Source organism: Stegastes partitus, unplaced genomic scaffold (genome assembly GCF_000690725.1).
Source record: "Stegastes partitus isolate 25-593 unplaced genomic scaffold, Stegastes_partitus-1.0.2 Scaffold349, whole genome shotgun sequence".
Lineage (NCBI taxonomy): Eukaryota > Metazoa > Chordata > Actinopteri > Pomacentridae > Stegastes > Stegastes partitus.
Genome location: NW_007578080.1, coordinates 232,650 through 255,056, shown reverse-complemented (window position 1 = coordinate 255,056; position 22,407 = coordinate 232,650). Strand labels below are relative to the sequence as shown.

Genomic DNA, 22,407 nt, shown 5'->3' with positions numbered 1-22,407 from the left:
TTCCATGATTTTCTCTGCCTGCATCCATCTACCCATTGCTGCAAGCTGATGAGATGGGAATTAAATTGAATGTCAATTCACAACAACAAGGACTCTGGGAACACAAAGCCATGTGAGTTCTCACATTAAAACCCCGATCTTGGCCAGGTGGTTTCTTCTAGTTGTTGTCAAGGACACAATCACACTAGATAGACCAGGCTGCAAGAGGGCTGCTCCCAGGCACAGTGGCCCACTTGGGTCATGGAGGGTAACTCTGTATAATGGCAGGGCCACTCAGACAAACACTCCAGCCTTGAGGACAGGAAACGGGGAGAGGTCCTTCTGATGAACCAAAGCCTATCTAATGGCTTTCATCTGTTTTATGAATACACCACCTATCAGACCCCGCAATGACGCCTCGCACTTCTTTACCTGCTTTTGTCCGTTCTCAGCGCCACCATGACAAAAGATTTTGCTGCTGCTGCTGCTGCTGCTGCTGCTGGTAAAAAGTGATTTTTCAGGTCTTCAAGAGCCATTTTGCATCTGCAGGGAAAGCTAAATTAAATGTATTTCAAGACAAGAAAAAACTGTAAAAGTAAAAGCAGCAAACATTGTCTTCCATATGCTCAAATTGAAGCATTTATAAGCAGTCAACTGATGCTGCGGGTAATGCAGTCTAGTTCTCAAGAACTCCTTAGGCAGCAGTGAGAAACAAGTGATATTACAAGAAAAGGAGAATGATTAAAGCCTAATATGGCATAGTAGAGAGGAGAGAGAGAGGTGATTTATCCCTTCACGGCCTTTTGACACTAAATTAAACTGTTGAGTCCATTCCCCCGTGCCAGCTAGTTATCTTTCCAGGCTAATTTAACACTATAATTTACATTCCATATAAAATACATCCTGATGTGGTGCTGTCAAGGCCGTACATCATTTGCAGAGAGTGCTCCAGTTTCAGTGAAAAGGACAGAATTAGATCATATTCATGATGCAATTAAACACTTCAGTGGGAATCGATGTAAAACCGATGAGCCCTGAAAACAATGCATATGGCTGAGAACATTAGAACACATTACCTACCCTTGGATCCCTCGCTCCACAGACGCAATTTAAAATCCTCCACTACTCCACTCTCCGTCTCTCCAGATTCATAACGCACAGCGATAATAAATGAATTTTTCACAAAATTATTCAACTACTAAATTGCCCATGGTAACTGAGTATCAGATGAAAGTGATGTGAATTATTAAGTAGGGAAACTGTTTGTTCTCACCACGGGTGTAATCATCGGCCAAATGAGGAAAAGAAGGGGTGCAAGAGGGGCAGGTTACAGTAAAGGGAGATCTCATAATAAACATCAGTGTTGATGTAAAAATGGGAAAACTCTGTCTGCCGCCTGGGCCTCCAGCTGGGATGATGGTATCGACCAATTTCCCTAGGGCGGTAGTGTGGGTTTTCTTATGGATACAGAGAGCAGAGAGGAGAACATTACGAGGCATTACTGCTGCACATTCTCATGTAAAACTGGCAACAGGCCCTCTGTAGCTGGCAAACCACTGCAACAGCCAGCCAGTGTTACACCACCTCACCACCTTTTACATAATCAGACAGACAGCGCAGCAGACCACACACTCACACCGCTCCACTCCAGATCACATCAACTACCTGTCACACTCCTCTCCACAGCCATCAGACTCACTTTGATTGGCTTAGAAGAACCACAGATTCACAAAAGCGGCAGAAGCTTTGCAAATCCAACCACTAAAATACATTTCTCAACGCTATTTGAAGTTTTATCTCCATTAATCGCCATTTGCATTTTTTCCTCAACAAACACGTTTCTGTTTTCAAAGCCCAAACTTGTTGATAGTAAGACAGTAGACAAATGTAATGAAATTCAGAATTTAAGAGCCATACAAGGGGCAGAGGTACAGCAATTTGTAACCATTTCTGACAGGATGAGTTGGCCTCTCCAACTGAAACAGTAATTATGCTTAATGGTCCTTTAATCTGTCCATCAGGCAGGAGGTGAGCAGCCGGGTCAGCCTAAAGTGCTCCAGGCGTCACAGTGTGTCAGGGTACAGTCGGAGGGGTGAGGTGCTCCACGAGGAGTGCCAGGGCCACTCGCTTCACCACACAACATCAGCTGGCGGCAGGACACAGGTCTCCCTCCAACATACACATTAGTCAACACATCACCCACCTACCGACCGCCTCCTGCATAAAAATGCTTACAGCTGGGCTACAGAGCAGCAGCAAGAGGAAAGCATGTTCCCTGGATAAGTATGAAGCAAGCAAATGAGCGAGGAGGAGTGTGGGCCCCCTGACAAGTTTGATCTAATTTGATGAAATCCTAATCTTCCAGGACAGAATGACTGATGTTAAACTCTGCATTCTGGTGAGAATTCTGAACTATTGTGTCCAGCTGGTACCCTGGCACTCTGCCATCACGATTAATGTGTAACTCTGAAAGGATTTCTTTTGGTTTTTCCACAGAATCGCAATGGATGAAAGTGGGGTTGGAGCTCAGCTAATTCCAGTTCACATTAGAAATCCCAGGTCTTGTCCCCTACATACCTCGACAGTCACGCATGTCTGAGCAGCCCTATAAGCAGACAAAGCTGAGGTGGAGAGAGCATTCCAAGCAGAAAGATGGCACTGGGTCAATCCCAATAGTAATAGCAAAGACACAGAGCCCATACAAAAACAAGGGTGAACAAATAGTACCTTTGTACCCAGAGTCATTTGTACCCAGCTCAGGCGCCTGGCTATCTCAGAGCCTGGCAGATAGAGCTCCTAGTCCCAGCTATGCATCTGCACTTGTGCTGTATTTGTTATCTTGGACAAGCATTCTCCCTCACCGTTTCACTGGCCAAATAGAGAGGGGGGAGAAAACGAATCACTCCTAGACCTACTCCTGTTGTTCCCTCAGCTGTCAACACTTCTCACAGACTTCACCCCCGCCTCGCCACATCGATACAGAGAAGTGACTGCCGTTTGCTTTATGATTGCCTTGTTTTATTCTCTCGGCCGGGCTTTTTCTCAGCCTTCACAGCTCTAATCAGACCGCCTTGCCTGGACAACAGAGCCATTGTCTCTTAAAGTGAAAGAGGCAGTGGATCAGTGAATCCCTTTCCATTTTCCCGCTTTATTAGCCCAGCGGCACACTACTGTTTATACTAGTGGGTATTCTGTGTTTGCTGAGAACAATTACAGTATGACAAATGATCCGTCAATGCCATCTATCAGGCCAGAGCTGACAGGAATCCTATAGACAGGGCAGCCATTCGTCCCCCGCTCCCCATCTCTGGGGTCCCATGCTTTAGTATCCATGACAACGTGCAAGCCACTTGCCACGCTTGCCACTTCACAGTGAGAGATGAGCGCCCGTGAGTGGCTTTGAAAATTAGCCTTTGACACCCCATGTTCCACTGCGCTCCCACCCTCCTAGCCTACAGTCCAGCCCCTTTGGGGGGCCACGGAGCAGTCCCAACCCTTTTACACATTCAGGCTCACACAAACACAAAGGCTGACACATAGCTGGGCGCTACTATAAACACACTTCTCTATGTCTCACGGTGTCAGTTTTATTATGCCTGAGCTATATGATTCTCAACATTAACCTCACAGCTACATTACCTATCCAGCAATGGAAATGAAAGAGAAGCACCAACTTGGCCAGCATCCATAAAATAGGCTGAAAAATAAAATGGGTGAAATAGAAAGAGAGAAGTTGGAAGGTGCCTGAATGCACATGAGCTGCCAGCACATTATCAAACAGAGCCAAGTGTCTGACCCCTCCATCCCTCGTTTCATAAATGATTTTCTGGAAAAGTTGTACGTGTCAAAAAATACTTTATTAAAGGCTGGCGGTATTCAAAAGTATATGTTTTAGTCAAGATGTGGTAGCTAACTGTGCATACAGAATTTAAACAAAATACCGTGATGGAAAAAAGCAGATTATAGCAGCGACTGTGACTGGAAAATGTAATTATTGAAAGATATATTAGAATATCAGGAGGTCAATAACAGAAACTTGCACAAAATACTCAAACATGAATGCAAACAAACTTGTAGATTTACTAAATCACAAGTTAAGTATGAGAGATGTTGTGGGCCAAGCTACTATTCCCGTTTGACTTCCAGACACACCTCTTTGGGGTTGTGTTGATGCCATAAACTACACTTGGCAGCTGAGGATCATATTACTACCGTGAAAGAAACAAACAAAGCTGTGCAAACGTGGTGCACTGTCAGAAGCAACGGTTTTACGGCTTGTGATTAATCATATTTGGAGAAACATTAAAGGGAAAGGAGGAAACTGGCTCCAGCACTAGGAGGTAAGGGTGTCAACTGATATAACCCACCACTGACATCAAGCAGAGCCAGCTAGCTCATTGATGTGGCAGCGTCTCATTTTCACCAGTTTGGAAGCAGACAGTTTTGCAGCGCCTTGCGGTTCTTAATTATCTTCCGACTTTGTCTAATTCAATCAACACAACTCAGATCTGGCTGCGAAATGGCACTCACATCCCCTCAAGCTCAGCAAGTCAAAAAACACTGAATAAGTGGAACAGTCAAACTGACAAAATGGCATAGCACATGAGAAATAACTGCTATTTTATCTCCCGGGCTGAGACCTCATCCACAGCAGAGGGGGGGATGAGGGGAGGCTGAGCGAGCAACCAATCAGCTTTTTGTTTTAAGTTACAAGGCTGCGTTCAGGGGGAACACAGGAGTCAAGTGCTTTGATGACGCTGCAGATGCTGCCTTGCTGAGCAGTGTGAGGTCACTGTGTTAGCCGAGACTCCTGAGGTCCCTTGCTCGGATGCTTCCCGGGCGAACCTAATATCCTGTTAACACAATTGCATCTAACTACAATGTCAGATGTCGAGACAGTACACTATTTCACACAACTTCCTTGCGACCATACATTTTTAATAGAATACAAGAGAAACAGGCCGGCGACTGTGTGGGCACATGTACACACCCACACACAGGGAATTTAAAGGTCATTAGGGATTAAATTGTTTGCCAATTTGCAATCTAAAAAGTGAATGACATAATGAGAGAAGGTGGGGTGGCTGAACCCACTCCTCCCCCTCCACCCAAAAAAAAAAAAAAATCCTTTTCCACATCACTACTATTCCCACCCATTCACCTCCCATCTAATTCCAAGGGCCACAGCATTATTAGATTTTGACATTATTAGCTCAAATAGCAGAGAGGCCCTGCTGTCATTATAAAGCCTTTACTTTTGAGCTGACTGCCAAATCTGTTTTGCACTAGCTACAGACTGCCAAACCCAACAATGGCAGATTAGTGAAGCCCTTCTCTTGTTGCAGCAGAGGTTAATATAAAGTGACAGGGCTAAGTCCGCTCCGATTAAGTATGCTGAGAGATATTACGGCAGTTTGTTACATCAGATCGTTATTGGATTAAACAGCATGCACAACAATGAAAGTTTAATTTTAATTTTCGGCAGGAATATAAAACAGGCTCTGAGTGCGCTCCTGTCAGAACAAAGGCAGTATTACAATACCTTCTTGTTTTTGCTTCCCCCTTTGCCATTACTGGAGTGGCAGACATGAGAAAAAATGATGGTAAGTGAGGATGTCAACCTTTAGATTTTTCCTCCCTGAAGTTAATGCATTATTTATAAACCAACAATATTCAACTGCACCAAACAATCCAGAGTCTGATATACTAAAGCATAAGGAGGTACAGTGGGTATCAAAAATTATATGAGTGATTAAATTCCCCCAATCCTCCCCACTGTTTATTGGTTTGGTCATGTACTGCTGGGCAGCATGCAGCGATAGCCCAGTTGGCCGGTGCATTGTTAGCTCTGCAAGAGGTCACTGCACCTGACCAATAAGCTGTTATTAATCCTCACAGAGTCATCCATTAGCCCATCCGATTTTTATGACCCTCTTCTTTATTAGATGAGCTATCAGCTGTCCATATCTGGCAGAATTATGGACTTCCTCATCTGGGCTTGCAACACTCCCCTTTTCCCAGAAGGTGTTGGCGCGCTGGGCCAGGTACAGTGAACCTGAAGCCCGGCCAGGGGAGCAGGGGTGGGGAGGGGAGCTGAATCTGCCAGTCTCCTGGGGTATTCCCCACTGTCCCGTTACCTCCGATAAATCTCAGTGCTTTACGATTAGGTACATAAAATGAGTCATAGATCTGGACGGTAAATAAGAGCTTGTCAGTGGGGTTGACGCCAGGCCCAGCTCCTCCTCCACCTCCTCCTCTGCCAGATAGTCCCTCTGTACCCCGGCCATCAGACTGCTGCTATTGAGCTGGGGCTAAAAAGGCTCCAATAAATAAGCCTGATATTTCCCTCAGGACTTCGACGGTGCCACCCTGAAGCATGCTTGCATACACTGAACAAACAAAAAGGTTCAGCATCAGAAACAGGTCTGCCTGGACACTAACAATGCTTTATTTCTTGTTTTTAAAATCATGCTCAAAATGGCATTGCATTCTTTGTTTCTAATTACTTCTCTCAGATAGAAAAGCCGGGAAGTCAATGGATCAATCCATCTCAAGTATATTCAAACTGTATGGTGGACTCCAAGACACTGATGTCTTTTAATGGACCTTCAATCCATACTTGCAATTAAGCATGCAAAATCTCCCATTAAGTAACTCCACTTACAGTACAGTCTGGTACTGTTTGGGTGTTTTTCAGAGAGCGCGTTCCACGAGGCTGAGAAAGCAGCGGCAAGATGACCCCAGGGAGGAGTGATGTTCTCCAAATGCACTAACACAATGATGGACACTTCCTCTGCAGCGCCAGCTAATCATTGTTGCCGATTCGTTTACACTGGTCCAAAATGACTCCCTGAATGACCGCCTTTGCATATTAAACAGACAAACAGACAATAGGGACACACTGTTGGAGGACACGAGAGCAGCTAAACACCAGCAGTGTCATGATAGTCTGGGGAACAGTAGACTCATAATATTGTATGAACAAATGGGAATCTACTGGCTGATTGATAGCATATTAAACAGAATTGTGTTACTGCCTATCCACTGCACATTTTGACAAGGCACCTGCAAAACCGCTTTCAACATACATCAGCACCTATTCAGCATAACTGCATATAAAGTGCACTGCATCTCTCTGTACCAGAAAAAAGAGGCTATCAGGAGAAAGAGGTTTGAAGAGGAAAGCAGAGAAAGTGCATGGCTACAGGCATGCAATCAGCTAAGAATTCAAAATCTCGCCCAGTTTATACAGTTCTATAATCAGAGAGCAAAGAAGGAAAACAACGCCATTGGCACCGCAGCAAAGAGATTCAAAACATTTTCATTAGTGAGCAAAAAATAAGTACTTCTTAGTGAAAGCATTGCTTCTTTTTGCATAAGTTTGATGTTTAAGAGAGAAGATTAGATGGAGGACAGGGTTTTTTATGTCAAGTCTGAACTCTGCAAAAGCCTTTCTAACTAGTTACACCATTTGATTTATATTTTTATTTTTTCCAAGTGTTTCATCTATTGTCAGTCAGAAAGTGGAGCATCAAAAATATAAAGCTAAAGCAAAACTACAACAAATTGTAATTTAAGCCAATGACAAGGATTTGTGGCAGAGTAATGCAAAAAAAAAGTATACTTTAGTTTGCTTTTCTGCTGATTTGCTTCCTTACAAAAAGTGTGGTCATTGTAATTCATGAGTTTTGTATTTTTTCAGTGCACTGTACTCTCAATACAATTTATAAAATAGCAACATTGCTCCACTGATATTGGGACTCTCAAAGGACTGCATAGGGGTACGCTTAAACTCAGGACACATGGGAGCGTAATTACATTTGTTTTAAACAACAGTATGCTGATATGTAATTATATCTGTGTGTCATTGTGTCATTCTGTATGTATGCCATGCTTTCAACAAGTCATTGTGTCGCACTAAAGTCATTTCATTAATATGCACACGTCGTTATATCATATGGTAAAATGTCATAATGTCATGCCACTGTCATTTGCCAATATGTCATTCAATATGTCCTTCTGTCCTATTCTGCAGCCAATATGACACAATAGCTGTAGGATCATTTGTGAGTATTAGATCCCTATGTAATATATCGCAACATCATCATATCGTGATATGGTCAATATGCCAATATGTCATAATATGTCAGTACAGAAATAAGTCATCATGTGAGTGTGATATCGTTATGTCAGTGGGTCACCACAATTAATCAAAGTCATTGCATTGTGTTACAAATTTGGGCATGTCATCATGACAGTGTATGCCATGTCATGTCAATACATCATAACACTACCATGTCAATATGTGATCGTGCCAATGTGCTGTGAAACCAACATGTAAGTGTGGTGTAATGCCATGTCATTAGACATTATGGCAAAATGCAACTACAATTTATGCAATGCACAATATATTAGTATTTAGAAGCCAGGTGATATTTCCTGTTTGGACATTTTGCCATGATTTTATGGTGTCTTGTGTCCGCTGACACTGTGGCATTTGCAATCCTCTAAAGCTGGAGAACAGGACTAAACATATACATAATTATCTTTTACATCAAAGCCAAATTAATTCACACATTGTTGATTAAACCTATGGCAACATTCACATGCTGGTGCACTGGTAGCGATGGGTTTCCGTTTAGAGAAAATCTAATTCTAAAAAGAAGTTAGGTTTTTTTGGTTCAGCTTAGTTTTTGCTTCATTTAAATAAGTATAAAGGACATTTTTATGAATGAAATGGTCAGAAATAAGAGGAAAATGTATAGATTTTTGTCAAGTAAGGTAACACAGCCTCACTGTCTTTACTGTGTATGGACCAATGTTATTGTGATGTGTAGTTAACGCCCCAAGATCCACGCTGAGCCAGAAAAAAAATCTCGTCTATGACAAAACTCAGAGCCAGCACTTATAAATGACAAGTAGTCGGTGACTAGTGACTTCTTTAGTTTTCTAAGAATCTTGCTGCTTTTGTTCATCCACCCACTCGACTGCATACTTTAAGTACAGTCTGTGTTTACAACTATTTACAATCTATTGTTTTAGTAACCTTGCAGCTGGAATTTTATGTTTAATTTTTTCTCTCATTGTCTCCGCATCCGTCCATTGTATTGATCTATGTTACCTGCTCAGTCTGTCTATCTTTTATGCCGATGAAGTTCTCTGGAACATTACATTGTTAAACAGAAAGCTATATACCATACTCCTATTTTTATTATTAGGGAACAATGCATTTCACATTCTTTGTATTCAATCCTATTTCTCCTCAAAATGTCTAGATTGTGTATATAACACAACCTACAATCTTCCACTCAGTCAGTGAAAATGATACCAAATGACCAACGCTTCTATATTTTTGGCAATAACTTCTAAACAGCTTGTCATGCAAATACTTTGACTGAGATTTCCAGATAAAAAGCAAATCCGTTTGTACATAGTGATAATAGTTTTAGCATTTTTCACTCAGATTTTTAATTTTTAGCATTTTTCTCTGTTGATACAACTGTGTTCAAATTTGGATCTAGCAGTTTTATACTTCATGGCTCAGCATCACTGAACGAGTTTTGATTCCATCTAACATATACCTGTTGTCAGCCAACCCATTTTACATGTTGCATTTGTGTTGATATAACCAGGACACATGGGGTTTTTAAAAAAAAAATTAGCCCATCCTGTGAGCAACAGTAGAAAAACTTGACCCCCTATTGATTTTACAGAGAATCTTTTGAGGGCAAAGACCAATTTCATGCCAAATTTTGTTAAATTCTAAGTGCATGCAGCCCTAGAAATGAATATCTTAACTGGTCAGCTTTCGCAAACATGTAATGACATGAGGCAACACTTTATTATTATATGGCAAAGCACTGGCATGCTGTTCCAACTTGCAGCACATGTGGATCCCACCAAGTTTTTGCCGTCATCATTTACACTCTGAATGTGCAGTTGAAATCCATGAAAGCAGAAAAAATTAAATAGTTGTAGTTAAGCTTTTACTGTCAGTTTTTATAGTACAGTAGCATGAATTATGTGCTTTTAATGTCTCAACTAAGTGCAGTTTTAAAGATTAAAAGTATTGAGTAAAAAAATATCTCTACTTAGTTTCATGTACAAAATTAAATTATCACAGTTTCAGAATGTCAGTCTTCAGCATTTTTGATCATTTGAAGCCTAAAAAAGTAGTGAATTAAATAGTAGACGTATATTTATGCTATGTATATAACATAGATTCACCTTTTTAAACATTGAGAAATTGATGTAACCCCATCAGGAGACAACGCTATTGATTTTACACCATAATGCCCCATTTGACCTTGTTTACTGAAACATTTTACTGCTTGAAGGGGACCCTGTTTAAGCAATTCTACTTTTGTACATGTAATTTCATGATATCTTCATATATGCATACATTTGATTTTAATATGTCATATTATTGTAATATTTCTAACATACAGTTTGTTGTTCATGAATCAATATACTGTTAGGCCCTTTCTTTAGAAACAGAAACAATAAATGTGACATCAGCCCTTCATCAACACCACGGTCCATAACAGAGTTTCAACAAATCCTTGATACAATCCCACAAAATGTCACAGTGTTTATATAAACAACAATGTCACATGTGAACTGTGACTGCTAATCATATCTGTTGTAAACATGTTTTTCACTCTACTCTTAAATACTAAAAGAGATCACACAAAAAATATTTTGTAGTTGGGTGTTTAAAAAACAGATGTGGAAAAATGAGGAGCACTCTGAAGAAAGATTATCTCCTCATAATTCTGCCTACATATCGAGTCATAACTAGACGTCGTCAGCAGTTGCAGAGAGGTTCTGAACATTAAGTTTATGGGCTCCTCATTATTTAACATGTTAGGGTCTCCCCACAGCCCAATGAAATTTTGATGGCAGTATTACAGCTAGTTTGTTGGCGCCTCACTCCTACTCACTACTTATGCAGATGCAAATGTGTAAGAGAAGTCTCTTTGGTCAGACCCACACTCACACAGGAAAAGACATTAATCTAATCCACCTTTCTGCTCTGATGTGAATAAATATTCACAACTGATCTTCCAAAGGGCCTGATCAGAGAGCGTTGGATTTGTTGCGGCCTTGGTGGTGGTGTTGCTGCAGACACGCATGAAGAGTCCAGACCTCTGCCTGGACAGGCCAGGGACTGCAGTGGTGCAATGATCTGAGCTAGGCATTTCCTGCCTCCCCATCTGCATACAGTAAAAAACAAACATTCCTGTAAATAAAGACGGCTGTCCAGCAACTGTCTTCCCAGCGACAATGGTATTGACCGTAGTCAGATGCTCCGCTGATTAAAAATTGATCCATTTTGAAAAATCTAATCAACTGAATAGGATTCTTTCATACGTGGGGTGGGGTTGGGTGCATTTGTTGGGGGTGGGGGGTTGAGCAGCTGCTGACACAGAGAGGCAGACCTGTTATTAACCCCTACACCTCCGTGCAGCCCCCTGCACCCTGCTTCCCACTCCACATCCCCCCGCGCCCCGGGACTAGACATGGCCCAGACGGTCTGAATTATTCAGCAGTCTGAGAGAGGCTCCGGCCACTTGGCCTATTAATGCCTGCCAGTAGAGGCTAGTGGCTCTAATGGCCAGTCCAGAGGAGCCCCAGCTCCCAGTGGACGGGAGAAGGGCTGCTAACGCTAGGCTGCAGGGGATGTGAGAGTGAATTCATCAGGGGCTGAGGTCGCGGCAGGTTAATGATGCCGCACGTCTAGACGGACGCTGGACTCACACCCTGCCCAAAAGGCAGTGGGGGAAGGGGTTGGGATGCAATAATATTTTTATCTTTGAAGGAGAACCAGCTCTGTAATATTAAGTCTTGGGGCTTATTTATGAAAGAGCAGCATTGTTGACTTTGCCATGATCCACAATTGACCTGAGCTTCCCCCTTTAAAAATAACAGAGAACAATGAATATCTCTAAACCCGCCGATATGAGCAGACTTCATATTGTATTCTGGTAGTCCACCTATTATTTAGCCGTAAATGAAAAGGAAGTGCAGTAAGTAACATTTATAACAAAAGGATCAAATGTACCGATATAGATGAACAGCCTTAATAATAGAGAGATTAAAGAATTGTCTGTACGACCGAACTCTGATTACTCACAACCCCTTATCATCATTGCACAAACAATCCCAACAGCTGGAGAGGGCCCTCAACTCCAGCACAAAGTCACTCAGTAATCAGGGCATCTCCCCCAGAGAGAAAGGGGATGAAGCTCAGGGTGCGACTCTCATTTGGGAGCAGCTCAGTTGCCATGTTGCCTATCACCTTGGCGATCATATGCATCCGCTTGGTGTCTCAGAGGGTGTAAACACAATAGTAAACACACGCCAGTGAAAAAAATGACCCCCTGGGTGCAGCGCAGATGATCCGGTCAACAACAGCAGAGTACATGATCTGTGTGCCATGTACCTAGAGGATTCCTAATAGAGGAAGCTCTCAGACAAAAAGTAATCATTTTTGCACCAGAACACTCAGTCATCATTCACTGTGAGGACAAACACATTATAAAGAGGCAGAGGAAGGTATTCTTATTATCATCCCCTAGAGATTTATGGACTTCAAGGTTGAGTTCTTTGAGTGAGTGGGCTCGATCAGTCTGATGAAGCGGAATGAGTTTAGCCTTCAGTAGGTACTATATGTACCGGACTGCACCGCCACAACAGAAGCGCTTCCCTTATCCGGGATCTGATGCCAAGCACATTTATTGTTGAGGTCAACATCGCTGCCATGATTGCACCAAACCAAGGGCATCCTGCAGAAGGCTACAGAGGGGACACAGGCACACCCTGCTCCCATTTACACAAATGTAATTTCCCCATCTCCCCTCACTCAAGGTGACCAAGCACATAATTCAGAGATCCATGTGAGATGATCCTGATGGCCTCATTGCAGCAGAGATTTGCCCGCATTCAAAACAAGTCAGCAAAAGCACGCAGAAAAAAAAGAGCTCCCTCAAAAATACAAGACATCCATTCAGACAAACTACGTAAAATGTGGAAAATGTGTGGGGCAAGCACAGAACCACATGCATAGCAAATTATTTTGCTTGGCTGCAGCTAAAATCATATGCTTGCTTATCATACAGAAACACTATTGCAGTCTAAATATTAGTACTGCATTAATAGTCAATCGGATCATTTCCATACAGCATCAAGCTGAGATGAAGGATTGTAAGGGCATACATTCCTGTGAGGTCTGTACACATCTCCTGCAGTCAAGCACTCAGGAGAATCAGAAAACTGTCCAAATCACATGCATGTTGACCGGTTCGTCATATAAGTTGACCCCCGACTTCAGCCAAATTCTGGTTCCTTAGGCATACTGTTCCTGCTGCCGCATACAGCAAAAGCCTGGAGCAATGTTTAGCTAAACCTGCTGGCCTACGTAGGCAGGGAGAGTCCCCAGAGGGCTGAACAATCAGACAATTTCAAGATCATGAAGCATTAAACCAATCCCGGCAGGGTACACTAATTAAACAGCCGAGCCCGGCACAGCCAACCAATCCCCACAGAGCAATTAAATCCATCCCCTCTAAAACACTGTGGAACCTGTCTGGGGAAAACTGCCGAGAAGTGAGAGAGCGAGAAAGAGGGAGAGATGGAGTGGGGAGGGGAGGAAAATATCATAAAATTCATCTGGAAAAAAAAAAAGAGAAGAAAAAAAAACTATAGGGGGAATGCAGCAGGAGGCTAACAAGGGAAATTGAAAAAGGAGAGTCTCAATTCAGTTCTTTGTTCTTTTCTCTATTTTTTTCATTAATATTCAAAATGTCTGCCTTTTCTCTCAGCTGAGGGGCTGGGAGGGAGGTATGTGTGACCACATTTAAATTCAAAAATAGTGACCCTGTTGCGATCCAAAGTTGCATATTTAATTAAGATTACAAGGTCTGGAAAGCACTCGTGAGACTGAACGGAAAGACAGAATAGCCTCAAGGCCTATATTACACACCGGCAGAGCTGCTAACACAGTTGCAAACCCTAATCAATACCCCGATGCCCTCCTCTACGAAAGTAAATGAACAGGTGACAATGGAGGCATGACATCACTGGGCTTTTCAGGGAACAACAAAGCCATATAAATCAAGAGGCAGGAGGCAGTGGAGAGGTGCACGCTGATTTTTGGGTGATACTGAAGCTTCTACATACCAGCGATAACTAACTAGACTGCATGTGTTAACATATGTAATTGCTGACATTAATAATGGATAACAAATGAATAGGGCAATATTTTTTTCCAAAATCTTATGGTTAGGTAGGCAATTTCTCCCGTTGTGTTATTTCCCTGGAGAGGCTCGCGCAAAGTGCAAGTGTATTTTGGTGGTGTTGAAGAGGAGCCGAGAATGCCAAAGGGGTACGATTCGAGAGGGAGCGACTGTGAACCCGAGGTGTGGACAGGGAGATAGACTTGCTCTTTTCTCCCCCGACTGAGGCGGTGTATAAATCACAGAGCCCAGCTTCATGTCTCCACTTCCTGTTCCTCTCCATTAAAAATGATAAACTGTACCTCTTGAAGCCACTCGCTCGCTTTAGGGTCCCAGTCTGCACCTTCCTGGTGAAGAAGCAAGAGTGCGCAGCTCAGATTTATTCTATCCCCTCCCATTGTTGGAGATGAATAAGAGAGTAATTAACTGTGTGGGGGTAGCAGCTGCACAAAGACAAGACCGGCTAACACAACAAGCCTGATCCATCTGCTTTTGCTATAACACACCTTTTGTATTATTTTGATAAATAAGAGCACATCTGCTTAGTAATAACAAATGCTGCTTTAATACTCAAAAGACCACCAAGAGGCCGTCTTTCCTGGGTCTTCTCTCTTTCCACTTAAATGAGGACAAATGGGCCTTACAAATCAGTGGCATGCACAAGACTACTATTCCTGCAGTCTGGTAAACACACTCTGAGCAGTGGCACATAATGAGAGAAGCTGAGATCCCCAAAGACAACCTGGAGAAGGTTAGTGAAGCATTGATCTCATGAGTGTGCCAAGCCCAGGAGCACCCTTCACACCACGCTAACCCACGTTACATGACAACCAGCGTCACAACAGGCAATGTACAAAAGCCTGACACTTTCACATTTCTGTAAAAAAAAAAAAAAAAAAAAAGGCTTTTTTTTTGTCATGAAGGACAAACTGGACAATAGAGGAATTAAATACAGCAAGTGAAACCCTGCCAAATACAGCTGTGGTATGCTAGGTAGAGAGAAAGAGAGGGACTGAGAGAGGGAGGGCAGCAGGATTCATTGTAAGCCTAGTAAAATGAACAAGAAAGGACTGGTGCTCAATACGTCTGCAGTGGCGTCAGACAGTCAAAACAAATAAAGCCAAGGCCGCGGTGGAGAAACGCAGCTCAATATGGACTTACTGAGCAGGGGACTGGCTGTCAGCAGGGAGAGAGGACACAGCTTTATACCCATGCCGATGAGCCATTACCTCTCCCCTCCTGATGCTTCCGCCTGCCTCACTGTGAGGGAAGAAGAGGCTGCCCTACTGCCATGGAGCCATCCTCCAGCAGACTAATGTGTCCCTGAAGTTTTGTTAAAGCTGGTTATTTACTCCTGCAAAGCAATTGCTCCAGCCTAGGGGCAGCAGAATGGAGAACACACTGCTATGAAAAATCTGGCATCTCTTGCTATGAAGCACTGTCAACTACCAAGGGGGCGTTCTTGTTGAAACATTGGGGGTACCGCTTTCGTATTTTTGCACAAGACTACATTGCATTAAAACAGCAAGCGATGTAGCAATGGTGAAAAAAAAAATATGACAGAGGTTAATGGCAGAATTATTAGGACTCATTAGCCACAACAATTTGTGATCAATACTATGAAATCATGTGTCCACATGATGTCAATACGTTCAGCTTCTCTGGTTCAAAATACAGTGTAACAGGGTCAGTTCATCTAAATTACACACACACACGGAAAGAAACATTTTCTCACTTATCTCTGGCTGTGTCTGTTCTTAGAGATAGGTTTGCCTTTATTCACTCAGGTTTTGAGATATCGGTCTCTGATCATGCTATTTCTTTGGTAGAAACTAGTTCCAATAAAAAAAAATGCTCACAGAGAGGCCTGATCCACGACAATCGTACATATCTCCGTCCTACATCGCTGTCTCCTGCAACATTTCATGTCGCTGAGCACCTCAAAAAATTTGCGACAAGAAGGCAATCTTCTTATCAACTTAAGGTGGGAGAAAAGCATCAGGCAGGTGCGAAATAACAAAATAAAAGCCATGAATTACTCCAACTAACGAATGTCTCTTCCATTACAGTCAATACAAGCCATGTAAAATCAAAGATGGCGTAGGATTTCTTTTTTTGCTTGTCAACTCCACTTCTGTGAGCAGCGATGCACTTAATGATGCCACTAATGGACAGAGGCACTGTTACCGCACTATTACTAAATAAAATAGTTTTCATAGCTTCCACCTCTATGTTACATTTCGCTAAACACTGCTTATTTGGACTATTCTTCTCATAACAAATTTCATGAGCTCATCAGTGCCCAAAATGTGCGATTTAAAGATAGGGACATGAAACTGTGATACAAAGCCTGGCGGTTCTGGTTTGAAAGACACTTGCTGCCGCTGGAATTTTTTTTGAAAGCTATGAACACTGGAAAGGAAATTGCAATCACCGCTGCTGCATTGTGGTGGAGGAGATAACTCACAAACGTACATTTCAAGAGGTAAGTAGAAAATGTGCTTTTTTTTTTTTTTTAGTAGTTTGCATGAACCAAACATTTAATATTACAGCTTTCAAGACATTTCAAGTGCACAACTGCTGATATAAACAGTAACATCATCACACCCCAGCTTATCAGACAGCAGCACATACAGTAGTCTGAAAACAGCAGCACAAGCACGGCAAAATGATTGGATAGGTATGGAAATCTACTTGAAGGAAGGTCAAAGTGATTAAGCTGACATTAATGACAGGCCTAGTCTTCCTGTGAGAATGCTCACCGTAGCTGTCTCTAAACCCATTTGTCATTCTGCTTCCAACGCTGAAGCATCTGCTTTGAAGTCTCTACCACTAATGCTACACAGAGAGGTTAAACAGCTTAATGCTGAAGTCTGTTTCACTCCTCTCGCTCTCTAATGTTCCCTCCGTTTTATGTACCGGGGTTATGGCTCCTGGATTTCACATCTCAATTTGCCCCAGATAGTCCTGTAAAAGCTCCCCTCTTTCTTATTTGCTTTGTTGTCACTGTCAAAGGAAGAGCGGGGCAACCCGAAGGATATGGGGACCGTGACAGACATGCCCCACCCATCGATTCACAGAAGTAGGAATAACGAAAGCATGTTGAGAAATGTTTATATGGGAGGCGAGCACGAGCGCTGTAGCTTTTACATTCAAACGCATCTCTTAATCTGCCGAACATCTGAAAGACTCGACAACAAAAGACAAGTCTTGAAAAATGAGATAATGAGCACATATAGCAGCCACTGTGGAGGTCAGCTTTAAATCCTTTTATATCTATCACAGCATATGAATGAAATGATACAGTCATTATGATAAATAATACAAGATCTGAGGCGCTCTGGACTTACTTACTCTCCACTACAATGAGATTATACTGATGCATGTGGCATTAACAATATCAGCAAACAAATATATGAAAGCATGAATGAAAGGGAGACAGAGACCGATTTTCACAGCCAATTTGAGATTGCAGGGTTGCTGTGTGTGTGTGTGTGTGTGTGTGTGTGTGTGTGTGTGTGTGTGTGTGTGTGTGTGTGTGTGTGTGTGTGTGGAGGAGCTACTGGCAAACAGCACACAGAGCAGGCTGGCAGCGGAGGCAGCCAGGCTCACAGGCTGCAAAGCAATTTCACTGTTTGGCAATACTGTTGTCTCTGTGTGTGGATTAGAGCTGACACCAGAGCAACTGAGTCATGCTAAATGTAGTACAATCACAAGCTTTTGTTCCTGATCTAAAACCCCACTGCCTCTTAGATTCATGGAAGAGAGACTGGAAACAAGGCTGAGAAATAGTAACAAATAAGCGGAGCATTATTTCGCCATATGAGCGCAACATTGCGACATCACTAAAATCAACAGAGGGATTAAAGTAACTGGTAGTAAAGGCACGGAGCCCAAGTTTTCTAAAGTGAAATCAAAATCTACCCTTTTTCGGTCCGCTTTGATGATATCCTCATGAATCCTTTTCTCAGAGACCTTAAATAACAATTAAAGGTGTGAGAAATGAAAAATAAATACATGCGTTTCAGATAAGAGGATTTAACAAAGCCGTGACTGCAATCAAACTGCATTTCCACCTTGTCGGACCACACCTTCTCATCACCTGGCTGTCCACGGTCTTTCTACAGGCCCAACGCTTTCTCTCCAGGTACCATATTGGCCCAGAGTTGTTTCTGGGCCTGGCAGGACCTGGCAGGACAGACCCTGACCCGTCCTTTTCATGCTCGCCCACGGAAATGCCATCTGGCTGGTGTGAATGATTACCACAGCAACGGCCGGGTGACCTGCAGCCAGCAGGAACCAAGGTCACTCCACCTCAGCGCTTTGCACTTTCCCTGCCCTCTTTTCATCAGCCTGCAGGTGAATTATTCATCCTGTACAACTCAGAGGCACAAATCTACTGCACAAACACTAAAAAACTGCACACTCAGTTTACTGATATAATAACTTGTAATGAGAAAATAAATGTTCCAGCGTGAAGTGTTAAAATAAACAGCTTACAGATGTACCCTGATACAGCAAGAACACTGTTCTGTATGGGAGTAGATGGCAGTACAGCTGTAATGATTTTACACTACCAGAAACTGGCTCCAACCATGACTGAATGAGAAAGAAGTGAATTAATTGATTTCTGACACATGTAGCAGAGGATGTCACATTTAAGCTACAGGCATGTTTGGAACCAGAGGCTTGTAAGAATATTTACCAGAGCTGCTGTCAGAAAGATAATGTGATCAAATCCACGCTAGCCCTGTGAAATATTAAAGGTTTCAGTGTTAAAGAAACAGAATTTTCTGTAGAAAATGTAATTATTTTTCAACACAGCCAGCTCATACGCGTATACAGTGCGCTTTGCCAACACTCGTACAAAGCGCAACAAATATTTTTCCAAACCGGACAGAGGAGTTAAAGTGAATGTGCACAAATAGAGTCGGATCTGTATGTGCATTTCAACGTATTTAATTTTAAGTCCGAAACTCTGCAGACTAATACACATGCATTTTAGAACTGCAATGATTAATCATTGTCTACTATTAAATTGATTGCAAACTTTTTTGATAATCTATTAATTGCTTTAAGTGATTTTTTTAAGTAGAAAAATCTTCAATCGGAATTCTTTTTGGGGGAGGTTTTCTCTACAACAGCAAACTGAATATCTTTGGGTTGAGGACAAAACAAGACATTTATCATTTTAGGATTTTGGAGAACACTGATCAGCATTTTTCAACATTTTCTGGCATTTTATAGACCAAACAACTAATTGAATAATTGTGTAAATCCATCAACAGATTAATCAAGAACTGAAATAATCGTTACTCGCAACTCTAATGTGCACCAATCGGAGTTGCTGAAATTCAAGACAGTTTTTATCTATTTATGCTTTTTGGCATATTTAATTTTCTTTGTGGACAAGCATGTGTAATTTCTGCAACACGGCATTTCCACAAAAAGTGACCTGTTTGCACAGTTATCCAGGCGATTAGCAACGATTTACTTATTGTTTACAATATCACTTGGACTATGTACTGTGTAAATATGGTCCCAAAGCCAACCACCTATTCCCTCGCTGGGGAAAGTATATATCAGTAAGCTGACAATAATCCCTCTGAAGTAGATTTAGGTACTACCTCTGCTTCATAGCAAGTGGTATCAAAGTGATTCATTTAACAGGAGGATAAGGTGATTCATGGGTACACAAGTATGGGTTAACACTTTTCTGCAGGAATCCTGATTTTTTTTCTTTATATGATTGGTTATACTGATCACTGACTGGAGGCTATCCTTTTTGATTATTATCACACACCACAACACCACAGCTCATGACACTGGGTAATGGCTTGGGCATCCTTAAGGGGCAGTTCAGATTTAGCTCTTAGGCTTCTTAATGGAGGGGGGGAAAAATTGAATGTATGCATCCAGCATAAATGTTAGAGCCGGGGTGAATCAGGGCGAGAGGCGGCACAGAGGACGCTGTGAAGCCGCAGCAACAATAGCTCCCCTCCGGTTCCCAGCCAGGATGAGAGAGAGGTCCAGCGGCTGGGAGCTGGAATAACACTCGACCAGCGCAAGACAACCGAGAGCCACCAGATCCGATTTCTGCTCCTCGGAAGGCTTTTCCGAGGGACCCGGACTGCCATGCTCCTGTCATTTCTCATGTTACAGAACATCAGTCAAACGGCAGAGACGGTGCCCTTGCGCCGGCCGAGGCTGATTTACAAACATTAGCGGGGAATACAATTACACAGCCCCCCCGGCCGAGCAGCCCTATGCGGCTTCAGGAGGGAGAGAGGAGAGGGCTGGGGTGGAGGTGGAGGTGGAAGAAGAAGAAGAAGAGGGGGGGAGGGAAGTGGACCCTGAAAACAGCGTTTAGCTTCTTTTTTTTTCTTCCCTCTACCTTATTTCAACGTTTGCTTCCAGGACTAGCAGCGCATAGGCGGCCAGCATTGTGCTCCATAGAGCCAACTTTGAGCGGAGCGGCTGAAGCTATAGGCTACGGAGCTGACATGCTAGTCTTCACCGGGACCACACTGTGTATGTAGCTACATGTTACGGCTGTGATACAAACAAACTGCTCACCTGCCACATTCTCCACGCTATTAATCACACACATTGTTTGGTGTCAGCCACGAAACAACGTCCAGCATTTAAAGACAAGTGTCAGCAAACGTTACCTAAACGTACAGGCTGCACATATGGGGGATATTTCATCGTAAAATGTCCGAACACAGCGACTAACGTCCACAAAATAAACTTTCCGAATCACATATAAAACTTCCGACATGCAAATTCTTCAGGGTGTTTTTTGTTTTTTTAAAGATGTCAAAATTAAAAGAATTGTACTGTAGCCTACTGAAAGATGCAGCAGCAACGCAACGGCCGTCGACACAAACCGCATAAAACATTAAGCTGGCTGAAAAAGTTACAGCCTTCGTCCAAGAACAGCGATTCAGAGGCGCATTAAAAGTTTCCGTACATGTAAGTACGGCCGTGGCTGTCGCGGACAATAAAGAGTAAAAAAGCAGAAAAGCTAACGCATGTAAACAGCAGTGCTGTCCGCGGTGCTGATCCCAGATCGGTGTGGCTAACACAGAGGCTGTGCTGCTCCACGGTCGCTCCACCGCTGATCAATGATTGAACTGAACAAAGGCAGAAGAGGGATCAATTTCTAATAACTATCAATGCAAACACCGCCAGCTTTCGGCTTACATTCACCCAAAACGAGCCGACACACGTCGGAGTACAGTAACAAGACATACCGCTGAAAAAATAAGCCGAGAAAGGTGAGAATAGCACTAACCTGAAGCCGCCGTAGATCAAATTTCTTCCAATATTGAAACATCGATCCTACATCGGCGGCCATCTTGGGGGATATTGAGGAGATTTTTTTCAGCGGCTGCAATAAATATGTGGGCTGGATTCCCCCTCGTTAAACAACGTTTACGATCACCGGTCCCACTTTTTAAAAAAAGTCACACTTAACACGAGAGTCCGCCGATATGTTTGACAAGTCTGCCAACATGATTTCTTTTTTCTTTTTGGAAGTAAGAAGGAAGGAGAGGAGGGAAAAAAAAAGTAGAGAATATTTTTTTTGGCGAACTGCCCGCGTCTTTGAAAAGTAAAGAGCAAACGTATCCGTGCCTCCGTCCCCAACATTAACTGGACAATTGCACTTGATTTTGCTTTGGCAAAGTTATCAATACTGACGTAAAGCCCGAGGTTGATCAATACCGTCTGGAAAAGGGAAGGAGATGATGTGTAGATTAGTGGAGTTCTGGGAATTTAGCCAAGCCTACTTTTTTTTTCTTTTCTTTTTTTCTTTTAGCGTGTTTATTAACAGGAGCACATGGGACAGTAAAATTAGAAGCAGATGAGCAAATTAGGGGAAGCTTCATTATCGATACATGTAGTCTATTATTAGACCGTCAATTTGTCCACTTGTCCTGGTTTTATTATGCAAATCTGATCAACTCTTTGGTCATATTTAAAGGAAATTTGCACAAATACTCCAAATGAACTGCTAGACATATAACATTTTTATAATATTATCAAAACTCATTTGTAACACTATACATTATGACTTGTGAAAAAAAAACAAGTTTAAGCCTCCACTTTACACCTATAGACATGTTGTAATCATCTTTTTAACTATATTTGGGTTTTTGTGGATCTATTGTGACTTTATTGATTGTTT

General features: G+C 42.5%; 1 protein-coding gene across 1 annotated transcript in view; it reads right to left on the bottom strand.

The window, feature by feature from the left end:
* cux2b (cut-like homeobox 2b) overlaps positions 1–21,576 on the bottom strand; it is an 83,265-nt gene extending 61,689 nt beyond the window's left edge. The window contains exon 1 of the mRNA XM_008284161.1: positions 21,514–21,576. Within this exon, the coding sequence (XP_008282383.1) occupies positions 21,514–21,576 (63 nt within the window). The remainder of the gene's footprint in view (positions 1–21,513) is intronic.
* Between the last annotated feature and the right edge of the window lie 831 nt (positions 21,577–22,407).